The 14,455-nt window shown below is 43.3% G+C and overlaps 1 protein-coding gene across 1 annotated transcript; it reads right to left on the bottom strand.

The window, feature by feature from the left end:
• Positions 1-313: 313 nt before the first annotated feature.
• Oser1 (oxidative stress responsive serine rich 1) lies at positions 314-14,026 on the bottom strand. The gene is made up of 4 exons (XM_036186596.1): positions 13,898-14,026; positions 10,093-10,209; positions 5,912-6,025; positions 314-1,576 (listed from the first exon to the last, which is right to left on the bottom strand). The coding sequence occupies exons 2-4, from the start codon at positions 10,167-10,169 to the stop codon at positions 895-897; spliced, it is 873 nt and encodes a 290-aa protein (XP_036042489.1). The 5' UTR covers positions 10,170-10,209; positions 13,898-14,026; the 3' UTR covers positions 314-894.
• Positions 14,027-14,455: the final 429 nt, after the last annotated feature.

Here is a 14,455-nt window from a genome sequence, read left to right as displayed (position 1 = left end):
TCACCTGAAAAAGGTAAGGATTCACCCTCCCAGTTACAGTGAACTCGGGCCCTTTAACCAAACTTTGGAGGGGATTTTTACAGTGACTCATCCACCAGAGTGTTATCAGGATAAGTATGAAATCCTCTTCAGGGATTGTGAGGAGGAGATGACAAACATCTAGAACATGAGAGGCACAAGACTTGTATTAGAATTGGCTGCAAGATACACATCACAAACACCAGCGAGGGAGACGACACACTTTCACACATACCTCAAATACTTAGCAGCAGCACTTTAAACAGCTTGAGAAACAACACACCATACCTCTGGATAACAGCACCAGCAGGGGTTTATTTAGTGATAGTAAGGTTAATGACTCCCTCAAACAATATGGGACAGGCCACCTGGTTTATTCAAACTGAATCTAAACCTTAGATCTGACTCAACAGTAACATAAGAAATCTTTAATGACACAAACCCGTGTTAAACCAAAGACAGTTTAAATGAGTCTTAAAAAGCTCTACTACTGGTGGGCTGGCATCTACAACATGAGTGTTCAGTTCAGTTACAAAAGCACATTGGAGTTTCTTGGCTGCCACATCTTAAGCAGGTCTGAAATATGCTGTTTACAAGAATTTCATACATCCCCACTGCTGCCAGTCTCCAGTCATGGTTTCTTCAGCCCTCAGAGCATTTTTTAGGAGAGATTTTCTTTGACCTGCTTGCCTTAATGGGTACATAAGAACTCAGTACACTGACATAATGAAGATTAACTGAGATGCCAAGAGTTTTTATTGCAAGCACAGTGAGCAGAAAGAGAGGTCTTCTCACAGAGTGGCCACCAGGTCTGCCGTTAACTAAACCTCTGACAACCTTTCATTGGTTTAAAGCACACGAATCCGCTTCTCGTTATCAGGTGTACATCATCTCTGCCATGTGGGACATTTTCTTAGGGATATACAAGTAATACTCCATGTAGCCTGATAGGTCCTCAATGGTCACATCATCCACATAGACACGAGCTTGCTCGGAACAGGATCGAGGGGAGCCAGAAAGAGTTCTGGTGTGCAGTGATGGAGAGTAGTCCTCAAGCGATCTTCGTTCTGGGGCCAAAGGAGGGACATTCTGCAGACCGGAAAAGGAATACACTTCCATATCCTGCCATCTCTTGCACTGGCACTCCTTGCCTACACACGCACATGGCTTGCCCTGGCTTAGCTTGGAAACAGATCGAAAGTCAGAGAGATCACTGGTCGTAAGACTTTCTGGGGAGACTTGGGTAGCATCAGAGGGCTCTTCTGTTTTACTCTCTGATGGGAGCCTTGGAACCAAACTTCTCAGAGGCTCAATGCCTGCCCCTGTGTGATTAACATCAAGAGAAGTAGAGGTCTCTCCTGTGTTGAACTCTTTGGGGCTTGCAATTCCCAGCCCACTGCTGCCGTCAGGTGGCTCGGTCTGGCTTCTGTGCTTGAGCTGGCAGCTGGGAGATGCTGTTGTACTGCAATGTATGAACTTGGGAGGATGAAGGACAGGAGACTTAGAGCGTCGACGACGCTGGGTTCTCACTGCTCCTCGTGAAGACTTCCTTGTAGACCTACAAGAGAAAAACACTGAAGAAGATGTGGAGATACAGAGCCCTCCTGAGAGAGGTCATATGACAGCCGGAAATGACCTCTGGGTCAGAATGCCTCCATTCTCAAACTGCTTTAAGTCTGTCTCAAATGTTCAGCATCCCTCACTAGCAATCTGTAGAAACAAGTGAGATCACACAACATCTTCCATGCTCAGCTTCTGGGTGTGGGAGAAGCAGATAAAAGCAGATGCAGTTCCCTCAGGCAGAATGTGGCTGCAGCACCGAGACTAATGCTACAAAAGCCACTGTGCCAGTACTATCAAGCAGGGCATCAGCATCACAAATCACTCCTATCACTGGCAACAGCCAACAAGAACAAACAATAAAAGTAACATAGAAGTGGGGAGCTGGCTCAGTCTTTGAGGTACCTGCCACGCTAGCACCCATGTAAATAAGCCGGGTGCAGTGGCATGCACCTCTAATTCCAGTGCTAGAAGACAGGAAGATCCCCGGGACTTGCCCAGCCAGTCCAGACAAGTAGGGGAGCTCCAGATTCAGAGATTTTGCATCAAAAAAAAAAAAAAAAAAAAAAAAAAAACCAGGGGGAAAGCAATTGAGGAGACAATATGAACCTCTGCTCTTCACATGTACTGAGTGCGCAGACACACAGAAATATTCTCATTCATATTCTCTTCCTATTCCCTCTCCTTCCCTCCCTCCCAGGATCTGGTGCCCCTGAGATTTCCAGAAACTGAGAATTATTAGATGCACTATATAGCTACTTACAAAACATTTAAATACAAAACAGAACAGAAAAGGAGACTTAAAACTGCCAAGCAAAATTAGAGGGGGGGGGGGGGGAAGAGCAGGATTTATAACAGGGTTTAAAAGAAAAAAACAGGTTTATTTATTTGGGGGTACATACATGAAGGATATCTTTTGGGAGTTGGTTCTCTCCTTCCATCATGTGGATCCCAGAATTCGAACTCAGAGCTTCCAGCTTGGCTATGCTAAAGTACCTTTTTACCCACTAAGTCATCTTCATGGCCCTGATATAGAACTTTGAGAAATAAAAATCACACCAAATGTGGTGACACACACATTTAATCCCAGCACTCTGGGAAGCAGGCAGGAGGACCTCTGAATTGGAGGCCAATCTGTCTAAATAGTGAACTACAGAACAGCCAGGACTACATCTTGACCCTGTCTCAAGGGAAGTTTGGGGGGGGGGGGGGAGCGCAGAGAGAGAGAGAATAGGGATGAAAAAGATGGAGGGGGCGGGGAGATGAACTGGGCAGGAAGCACACACCTGTAACCCTAGCTCCTAGGAGCTACAGGAAGGATTGTGAGCTCGAGACCAGCTTGAGTTACAATGAGACCTTATTAAAACAGAAAGGGAAAGGAAAATAAAACTGCATTTGGAATTAAATGGAACAGGCTAAATACAATACTGCTATGAGAAGTACTGAACAGGAAGATAAATCTATTTATTACAAGGGTCAGCAAACTGCACCCTCTAGAGTAGTTTAAATCTGTCCCTCTACTTGCTTCTTGTTAGGGGTGGGACACTTGGGTCAAGCCATGAGCCTCACACATGCTCAGCATGTACTTTGCCCCCTTGTTTTTGCAGAGCATGTGATGGGGACACTGCCCACAGTGGGCTACAACTGTGAGCCATGGAGATGAGTCTGAGGTGACCCTTCACTCCTCTTCTCTCTTGCTTTCTTCTCTCCCACCTTCTGGGGCCCACCAAGCTAACATCTACAAGTTGGGACCTACTGGGCATTGAGAGGTTTAAGAATCTAACCAGGACAGGAGAGATGACTCTGGGTATAAGTGATTGTTTCATACAGGCTTCAATCCCTAGAATCCATGTAGACATAGAGAACCAACAGGATTGTCCTGTGACTTCTACATGTGTGCTATGGTATATGCCCACATCTGCATGTATACACACAAATAATAAAATAAAATAAAAAATCCAACAAGCATCACAAAATCTGAAGGCTAGAAGAGCACACTAGGAGATGTGTGTATTTCAAACAGCGTAAATGGACTCTGGAGCTGCCCTTTACCACCCACTCCAGCAGAACCCCACCAGGCTGACCACTTCATCTTGAAACTGCCTGAGCAACTGAACGAGAAGAGCCAACCAGGATGACTACAGCAGCAGTGAGCAGCTTTCTCTTCCTGTAAGCTCCTACACAATCTCCTCAGCTTTAGCCTCTTGGCCTCCAAATCCTAAAATATTTACTGGGTCTGTCTGTCCATCCATCCCTCCCTGACTCCCTACCCCCTGGTTTTTTGATACAGTGCCTCACTGTAGCTCAAGGTAGGTCTCAATCTGGAAATTCTTTCTCAGTCTCTCAAGTGCTGAGACTACAGTTGTGCTTACCAAGTCACTCTATAAAAGGCCTGCTAATCTGTGGCCTAAAAGGTACTAGATAAATGGGGGGGAGGGGGGTTTCCCACATAAAGGCTGTCAATCTCACAGAAGAGGACTAAATCGAGAGTCTGTTTTAAGATACACAAAGGACTGAACAACATGGCTTAGCCATGGAGTGCCCACATAGCCGCAGAGTACCCCAGGTCAACCCTCAGTGCCACAGAGGGACAGTCCATGGAAGAAGACCAGATTTAGAAAATCACGGCTAAGATCTTGAAAGCAAACCATTTACACTGACGGCAGACAGTCCTTTCAACAGCAGCGAGCACAGAAGACAAGAGAGCCAGGCCACAACAACCTGGAGAGTGCCAAACTCCGACCTACGTGGAGACAACCATTCTGAGACAGCCAATCCATCCTCAAAACCAGAATTAATAGCTATTCTCAGATAAAGCAAAAATATAATTGTAACCAAACTTGGGGTCATGATCTGCACCCAAGAGACCAGGTTCTATCCTTAAGAAGACAATTAAAATTAATAATATAAAACAGGAAAATGACATTTATTCAATGTGGTCACATTGGGAAGAAGGGAAAAGTATTTATCAACAGGACACAATGTTATATAATTTCAGAGGTAACCATCCATAACTATTTGCAGTGCTGGGGAATGGACAGTGCTTCTCATTCTAGGCAAACACCCCACAACTGAGCTATTGGACAGCCCAAGGGGAATCATTCAAATATACTCTACACAAAGAGCAACACAGAGCCTTATTTACCAACAGACTTTCACCAAGAAAATGAAGTTGTATGTGGCAGGGTCTAGAGTACAAGAATCATGAGCAAAGAAACTAAAAATGCAAATACAAACAAGGACAAACCCTAACCTGTGAGATTAAAAGTAGAACATGATTGGCATACTGAATGACTGCATCATGGAAGGCAAACAATCAAGTACCAACATGATTTGATAGTAAAATTTCAAAGCCAACTACTTAAAAAACAACGAACATTGTCTAATTAGTGGAGGTAAAAAACACAATTTTTTCAAATGGTTTTTAAAAGACGGAGAGGCAGAGGAAGTAGGTAAGGAGGGAAAACAGAAAGTCTAACAACGCTGCATTTGGTCCCTAATAGGCAGGGAAGGAGTACTGCCCAAGAATTCAAAGCCAGTTTGGGCTACAATGGGCATTTTAGAGTAGCCTGGGCTATAGAATGAGATTTCATGTCTCAAAAATAGAAGATTTTTGGGGCTGGAGAGATGGCTCAGTGGTTAAGAGCACTGACTACTCTTCCAGAGGACCCAGATTCAATTCCTAGCACCCACATGGCAGCTCACAACTGTCTATAATTCCAGTTCCAGGGGATCCAACACCCATAGCAAAACACATAAAATAAAAATAAATTTAAAAAAAAATTTAAGATTTTTTTAAAAATTGTAAAATAAATTAAAATGACAGACATGCAAATATACCAATTATCAGAATAAATGCACTAGACAAAGCAAAAAAAGAAAAATGCCCTGGTTAGATTGAATAAAGAACAGGATAGAATCAGCCACAGGCTATTTATGAAAGATACCAACAACTTAAAACCAGAGTGATTAAAAAGCCAGGAAAGAAATACACTGGTCGCACACTGGCAAAAAACAGGACTAGTAACACTAATTCCAGACAAAGCAGACCTCAGGACAAAAGTCACGACAATATCACATAAGGCTGGGGATATAGCTCAGTTGCTAAGTGTGCTTACCCGGCAAGCACCAGATGACACATGGGAAGCTATTGCCCAGGCCAAAGAGATGGCTTAGAACACAGGTGCTTAAAACCAACCTGAGTTTGATCCCTGAAATACATGTGGTGGAGAACCAACTCTTAGAAGTTGTCCTTTGATTTCTATACACACTCCTTGGCAGGTACCATACCCCAAATAAATAACTGTAATTTAAGGGGAGGGGGCACTCTTACCCATGCCAACTGTCTTTAGATGCACACGTGGTTTTAGGTTTGGTGTCGTCTGTTGCTGCTCTGACTGATGCTCTGACACTTGTGCCTTCTCCAACAGACAGAGACATGACGGACCTGAGGACAAGAACAAAGTTCACTAGGGTAGAAACTGTATCACGAGGGTAACTTTTCTACCTCACTAATCCTAATACAACTCTGAGTGACTTATTTTCTTTGTTTACACTTCTCAAAAGGGTTCAGCTTTTAATGTAAATTTTCCCCAAAACCAAACTGAAAAGATCCCTAAAAGCCCATGGCTGCAAAATCATAAGCAAGAGAATGATCTTTAAGAGTAGTTAGCAGTGGGCTATAAACAGACTTTGGGTTGTTTCTCTGGGGCAGATCAAGTCTTCTATGTTCAGGGAGAATGTAAGTGACACTGACCACTTCTTTTCCCTAAGAGGCACAGCCGTAAGATCAGGAGCCTATCTCTAAGAGGCAATTCAATTAGCAAATGATCCCATTTTGAAGCATTTCACAACTTTTAGAAAAATTTTCCTACTTTTGCAACTAGTCAATCTGAAATATTACTCAGTTAAATCATTAAATCTTTTAAAACTATACAAGTACTATGGGTTCCCATAACATTAAAAAAAAAAAAAAAAAGTAAAAAAGAATCATCTGTACCCAGACTACCAACACCAGTATCTTGATATAAATCTTTCCAAAACACATATAGCACAAGAACCTCAGTTTGACCCCTGGAATCAACAAAAAAGCCAGGTGCATTGGTGTGTGCTTTGTAATCACAGGGCTGGGTAGGAGAAAACAAGATCACCAGACAGTCAGCCTAAACTACTTGGCAAGCTCCAGGCTAGTGAGATATTTTGTCTTAAAAACAAACTAAAACAGATGGAATAACCCACGGAATAACATTCCACATTGTCATCTTCACATGTGCAGATGCTCGTGGAGACACTAGAGCACACACACACCTCCATATACAGCCAAGCATGGTAGTGCTTGATTATAATTCTAGAGGCAAAGGCAGGAGGATTATAGAAGTTCAAGTCCAGCCTAGGCTACGTACAAATAAAGGTGAAGGTCAGCCTAGGCTATCTAGTAAGACCCTAAAAGTACTTCTAATGACACAAGAGCATGTTTGGATTATCATAAGAGGACTACGTGTATGCCATGGTCTAAAACACTATGCCTGCAATCCCAGCATTCAGGAAGCCAAGGAAGATCACAAGCTTGAAATCAGCCTGGGCTCAACAGCCAGACCTTGTCATGTCTCAGAAAAACAACAGCAAACAAACAAAAAACCATATAGACATTTTACATAAATGGTCTAGAGATTAAAGTAAATTGTGACTCTTACAATTATTTTATAGTCATATGAAAGGGTTTATTGTTTTATAACAAATACAAAGACATTGGCCCTGGTAAGACAAATACCACTGAAAATCAAAACCTGTTGAACAGGCTCACACTAAATTCCTGGCAAAGCTTAATGCGTCAGTCCTCAGCAGTCCCTTCAGCAGGGTGTATGACAACATGGAACAATCAGAAACATACACTGCGACTCCACGAGTCTTATTCTGCTTAGTCACACTACTGACTCATCCCTTCTACTCTTGGTTTTCTCAAATATTCTGTTCCTTCTTTCCATAATTTTAATACTCTTGGTTTTCTCAAATATTCTGTTCTTTCTTTCCATAATTTTAATAAAGGCGTATCATATGCTACAAATATATAACTTCTTTAAAAGCTGTTTTATTATCTATAATTTGTATCCGTGAATGGGCATGTCCACATGAACAGGGTATGTGCTTTTGAGTGCAGCCATCTGCAGAGGCCAGAGGCATAGGATCTCCTTGGAGCTACAGTTACAAACAGCTATGTCATGGGTGCTGGGAGTTGAATTGTGGTCCTCTGAAAGAGCAGTATGTGCTTTTCACCCCTGAACCCTGTCTCCAGCCCCCAAATATGTAATTTGCAACCATGAACTGCTTGGATATTTTGTAAGACATTTTATAATGGCTTAAGTAACTTTTAGTGTCATCAACAGCTTAATTTTATTTTTAGCTTAATTTTACATTCCAGTTTCTTTTTTCTTCCTTAAAGTAGGATCTCTTTTATGTAGTCCTAGCTGTCCTAGAACTCCCTTGTAGACCAGGCCTCACTCAGTACACAGAGATCTGCCTGCCTCCTAAATGCTGGGATTAAAGTTGTATGCCACAACACTGAGCTTATATTTCAATTTCTTAAAACATCAGGGAAAAGTCTGCATATGAAGAGTTACCTATAAAGATTTATATATATATATATATATACACCAGAGGATTTGTATGCATTATATGGCTATTTCTAGAATTTTCTTAGTTTAAAAAAGTCACACCCCAAATCACAAAGAATATACTAAAATAATAATCTAGAATTATGCCTTCCTGCTTTATTTCCTTTTCTCAAAAAGGCTTACCAAGGGCTCAGTAGCACAGAACACACTTACTATGAGCAAGGCCCCAAGTTCTATCCCCAGAACAGAGCACTCACATTAAAAAACAAAAAAGACAATGATAACAACAAAAAGATTGGTATGGTAGCACACGGACATAATTCCAGCACTCATGAGACTGAGAAAGGATTATAATGGGGAGGCCAGTCTGGGATACATAGTTATGGGTTGTCTCAAAAACCCATAACAAGGCTGGAGAGATGGCTCAGAGGTTAAGAGCACCTACTGCTCTTCCAGAGAGGTCCTGAGTTCAATTCCCAGCACCCACATAGTGGCTCACAACCATCTGTAATGAGATCTGGCGCCCTCTTCTGTGTACATAATTAATAAATAAATCTTTAAAAACAAATGAACAAACAAAAACTCAAAGTGTATTTAAGTATTCATATGTCAAAAAACATGCTGGGAAAAAAAAATAGGAAAGTGATACTTTCCTGAAGTACCATGGAAGCAAATGTGAACATCTTAACATCCACTGTGAAAATCTATTAGCATAAACACTCTAAGGTGGGCCAGAAACAGTGCTAGTCACAGGCAGGCAGCTATTAGCATCTATTTAGCTTTTACTTTGTAAAGTATTTCCATGTGGTCTGCAATGGATCACATGAAAGAATGGCTAAGAGCAGATTCTGGAGCCAGACACTCTGGGTTCAAACTCTAACTGTAACTTCTACCAATAGAAAGTGACCCAATTTTGTGAGCAGTCTCTCTAAACTAAGACAACAGCAGTGCCTACCTACTACAAGACACTAGAGAAGGTTAAATGTGCTCCTAGATGTGCTCCAAGTACTTAGTACCAAGGCCAAGAGTGAAATGCTGGTGACTAGGACTATTATTACTACTACAGTGCTTAACTCCGAGCTTCCAGTGTTCAGTTTCCACTCATAACCATTAACACTTGAGATTTCATCGGGCTTTGGACCAGAAGAACTAGCGTAAGGAGAGATCTGATCAGCACACAGATGTTGAAAAGGGTGAAATACTAATACTTAAGAGAGCAGCTGGTCTGCGGCTGCTCCATTTAGTTTGGTCAAAGGCTCTAAGATAAGACTATTGGTCTTGGTAACAGACCCCTACTGAATACAGGCTTCCACTAATTCAGCAATTAGAGACTGTGAAATCAAGAATGTCTTCATAGACATTTATTGGGCCAATTCTCTTTTAGTTTACAAAATAAAATAAAATACTGTGATTCCCTTGAGGTATATGAGAAGTCCCTGGTGGAATACTACTTGATTTAAGGCTTTATTAAATTAGGGAAGAGGGACTGCCTCAGCGTTAAGAAGAAACCACAACACTCAACCTTAGAGTAAAAACCAACTACTGCTTTTCAAATTCAATCAAATATTTACAAAGAATTTGTCAAAGTCAAAGTCAAAGTATTACCATTTACTAACCCTAGGGTGAACAAAGAAGTCAGAAGAGGAACATTTTTTGTTGTTTTTGTTCTTTTATTTAAGACAGGGTTTCTCTATGTAGTTTTGGTACATGTCCTGCATCTCACTCTATAGACCAGGCTGGCCTCGAACTCACAGAGATCCTCCTGGCTCTGCCTCCCAAGCGCTGGGATTAAAGGTGTGCACTGCCACTGCCACCACCCAGCCCCAGAAGAGGAACATTTTAACCAAAAAGACTATTTAAATCCAGTAAATAATCCCAAGTCACACATTACATATTCAATTACCCTGATGCGTCCACTCTCAGTTTCTTGAAGGCAGTTTGTAGGCTCTCCTCCTCTCCATCCTTAGCTTCAGATTTCATTGTGAAAGTTTCTGCACTCCTATGGATGTTCCTGTTAGTACTAAAAAGGAAATAAGAAAAGTGAAAATTGTTAGAATCAAAAGCATATTTCCTTATATGATTACTGATAAGAGGAAAACATCTTTTTATTTCTAAGCTGCAGTTTATATAACCAGATTATAGGGCTTATTTCTTATGAAATAATATAAATATATACAAACTACCACAGAATTAGTTGATGCCAACATCTTACAGTTTTTGGAAACAAAATCTAAAAGTATGTTTCAGACTGTAAAATGAGGGGAGAGGTGCTCCCTGATTGTACATGTATAGAAATCTATCAACCAAATAAATTACCATCAGAGACAGGAGAAAGCTCAAATTGTGACACTCTGATTAATTAAAAAGCTATGAGTATTTGCCTAGTCTGACCCTAACAATTCTAATTCTGACTCTATGACACACCACAGCATCTGTACAAAGCATTTTAACCAATTATCTGAACCACCATGAAAAACAAGATGCTACTGTCATCGTCGTTCCAGCAGGAGTGGAGCCTTACTTCAGTCACCACTGGTCATCTCATACTCTGACTGTTAACTTTTTGCTACCTTGCAGTGCCACAGCCATTAAACGAGAAAATGAGAAACGAAACAAGTCAAGAAAGCAGAGCTTCTCTTTAGTTACAAGCAGGGAAAATACAAAGCACTAGTCTACAGATAGGGCTCGGTGCTCTTAACCAGCTAGTTCGACTACTTGAAACCCCCAATTTCTGCTCCTCTGACTTTCCATTTAACAAAGGAAGGAGATAAAGAATCATCAACTAAAGTAATAAGAAACATAGATAAGTCTTTTAATAAATTCTCAAATCTTCAAATTACCGAAGTATTAAATTTTGAACAAATGAACACACCAGCATCCAAAAGGGGAAAGGGAGGAAAGAAAAGACTAAAAACAATAAAGAATTCTTTAAAGCCAAGGATATACTTTACCTTTATTTCTAACCTGGTACCCCCTAGCCCCACACCCACCCCCCACCCCCAGGCACTCAGAGAGAGCAGTGCCCCTATGGATCCTTGGGTACTCTGATTCTAGATCAGCTTACTTCTCAGAAGTGAGTGATATGTTATTGTGAGACCTCTACTATTCCAAAGGCCAAGATGTCACAATGTTGGACATTTATGTTTATGTACAACCTCAAAGGACTTAGTTTTCACTTCAACATCAGAAGTCAACATAAACTCTCTCCACACATACTACTGTTTACTTAACCAGGTCATAAACAAGAGGGAGGAAACCACGTTTACATGACTGGAAGCTTCACAGGTCTCTAACTGCACTAGAGTAGGACTCCTCCAATACACAACATTCTATACACTAGATGGAGGGCTGAGTTCTGGCAGGTCTTGAGTGCCTCACATCTACAAAGGTCTATCACAGTCTATAAACAAGTTTTTGTTGTTTTTAGTTGGCTGGTTGGTTTTTGTTTTTTCAAGACGGTTTTCTGTGTAGCCCTGGCTATCCTGGAACTCCCTCTGTATATTACTCTGGCCTTGAATTCATAGAGATCAGCTTGCTTCTGCCTATTGAGTGCTGGGATTTAATAGTATGTGCCACCATTGACCAGCTATAAAATAGTTTTTTTGCTTTTCTTTCTCTTTCTCTCTCTCTCCTCTCTCTCTCTTTCATTTTTTGGTTTTTCGAGACAGGGTTTCTCTGTGTAGTTTTGGTGCCTGTCCTGGATCTCCCTCTGTAGACCAGGTTGGCCTTGAACTCACAGAGATCAGCCTGGCTCTGCCTCCAGTGCTGGGATTAAAGGTGTGTGCCACCACACCCAAGGTTTGTTGTTTTTGTTTGCTACCACAACTCCATTGAAGCTAGATTTATAAGGACTGTTGAGATGGCTCAGAGGTGGATTTATAGGGACTGGCAGGAAGATGGCTTAAAAATGGATTTATAGGGGCTGGTGAGATAGCTCAAACAGTAAGGATGCTTGCTGCTAAGCCTGACCATCTGAGTTTGTTTCCCAAAACTTAAGTAACACAAGGAAACAACTCCCTAAGTTGCCCTCTGCCCTTCATATGCAATACTCAATATACATAATGCATGTAAAAAATTTAATAAAGTGTGATTTATAGTTCTCAATCTGACTTCTGTGGCAACCACTCAGTATTTTAGATACACACCAAGCTACATGTACAATGATGAACATCACAGGCAGAAACCCAGTCCTTTCACAAGCACCTCCAGAATTCCTATCACTAAGTTGCATGCCACAACAGAGGCTGAACTGAACACAGGGGTCCTGGGAACCCCATTTCTGTAGGGATGATGTCTCACTCCTGCCCTCCAGGATCTTACACTTGGCTAAAGTTTTCCACCTAAGCCTGGAAACTTCTAATTACATGGTGCTGGCATAATAGTATGACAGATGACCACCCTAGATGTTAGTACAAACTTAGCATTTTTGTTGAGACACTAACAGATATATCATTAAAAACCAAAACATTCCCAAATAAAAGTCTGACTACAGACCAAAATTTCGAGGATAAAGTATTGCCTACACTGTTTTCAGACTTCCAGCATTGTGATTGCTCATCTTTTTCCTCAGTTACTTTAACCCAGAGCAAAGGTGAGTAGTCTTAGGCTTAATTAACCCCGGGAGCTAGAGCAGAACACGCTTGTAATTACAAAAGGTTTATTATCTCCCCTATGTTCCTAGCTTTCCATTCACAAAGCTCGGCTCAACAGCTCTATATAACAGGTGACTGGTTTGCCTATCTGCATTAACATTTTATTTGTGAGACATACTTATTACCCCTTCACTGCACTGACTTCTGGAAGAATCCCCCCAAAGGAGCTCAGACTTGAAAAAGGCCTGTATTACATAGAAGTTACTTTGCAAGGGTTTAAGTCAAATCATAACCCAGTTTCTCTTTCCACAAATAGCGTATGCACAATCTTGTTTACTCTTTTGAAGTTTTAACTAAGCCCTCCTTATGTTTCAAGTCCAATTCCTCGTTTTCAGGAGCCTGAAAGTAATCAGTAAAGGATCTGCACGCGTCCTCATAAAGTTAAAGCAAAGACAATTTCTCGGACCTCTAGGAAGCATCTAGAGATGAAGCTCTGAGAAGAAAGCCCTGTCCAGCAACCCTCCAGAACGGCCCCCATAGAATCAACCTGTCCCCAGGACAAAAACACATCCACACCTCTCGGTGCACACCCACTCAACCTCTCAAGTCGCAGGACTCTGTAGTTCCCTTTTACCGAATTTGAGTCTGTGGCGGTTCAACAGGGTCGGCGGGGGAAGGTCAGAACCCGGGGACGACCCGAGCCAGGAGCTGTCGCGGCTTTGGCCCTGCTCGCCCCGGCCAACCACGGACACGGAGAGGAGACTGGAGTGGAGCTGCGGCGCAGAGGACGCGGGAAGAGACGCGAGCCGAGCCACAGGAGGCAAAGAGGAGAGCAATGCGGCTCGCAGGGCGGGAAAAGGCGGGAAGGGGCAAAGGGCGGCAAGAAGGGCGAAAAGGGAAGCTGCGGCCGGCGCGGCCCGGGTACCGCGGGAACGCAGGAAGGCGGGAAGCCAAGGCCGCGCACTCCAGGCCGCGGCGGACGACGGCCAGGCCCGGCCAGGCAGTCGGCGCAGGGGGACGCTGCGACCGGACGGGAGGGCGGGACTCCGCCTCCCGAAGATGGGGGGCCTGGCGGACGCGACGCCCCGGCCCTGCCGGGCACGTCAGGCCACTCACCTCCTCGCAGCTGGGGTGCTCCTGGGGATCCGGCCCCGTCGGTTCTAAGCGTCTCTCCGCGACCGCCGCGCCTGACTGACCCGGATCCAAACCCCGCAGATAGGGCGGCCCGCGCCTTAAGAGTCGCACTGCGCCTGCGCCACGTAGGCTCGCGCCCCGCCCACTGCTCACGCTCCTCCCACCCCAGTGACTCGGCAGCACGGCCAGCTGCAACTGCGCAGGCGTAAAGTGGCGGCCCCGCCTCTCGAAGGCTCTGCTCCAACCCCTCTCCGAAGCACGTGCGTCTTAAGTCATTTCCTGTTATTCTTTTCGCTCCCTCCGCCCCCTGGCTTGGGTTCGCTCGCGGCAGGCTTCTGGGCGTGCCTACTTCCTCTTCTCTATCACGTGAATGAGTAAGCTGCTTGACTTGCAGCAGCTACCGAGCTACCTATTTTTGCATGGTGTCGCCTGGTTCCTTCTTAACCAGTTGAAAGTCACAGCTAGGCAACGGGATTCGGCGGGCTGCGGGAGTGTTTGCGCCAGCCGAAGCCTTCGGAGACGCTCGGCGGAGTTTCTTAG

This window comes from Onychomys torridus, chromosome 4 (genome assembly GCF_903995425.1).
Source record: "Onychomys torridus chromosome 4, mOncTor1.1, whole genome shotgun sequence".
In the NCBI taxonomy this organism is placed as follows: domain Eukaryota; kingdom Metazoa; phylum Chordata; class Mammalia; order Rodentia; family Cricetidae; genus Onychomys; species Onychomys torridus.
Note: the sequence above shows the minus strand (reverse complement) of the source record. Positions and strands in the feature narration are given on the sequence as shown.

Coding starts and splice junctions, on each gene's coding strand:
- Oser1 (XM_036186596.1), bottom strand. CDS start 10,169: ATGAAATCTGAAGCTAAGGATGGAGAGGAGGAGAGCCTACAAACTGCC. Junction 6,026..10,092: donor CTGAGAGTGGACGCATCAGG/GTAATTGAATAT, acceptor TCTTGTCCTCAG/GTCCGTCATGTCTCTGTCTG. Junction 1,577..5,911: donor TCTAAAGACAGTTGGCATGG/GTAAGAGTGCCC, acceptor TTTCTCTTGTAG/GTCTACAAGGAAGTCTTCAC.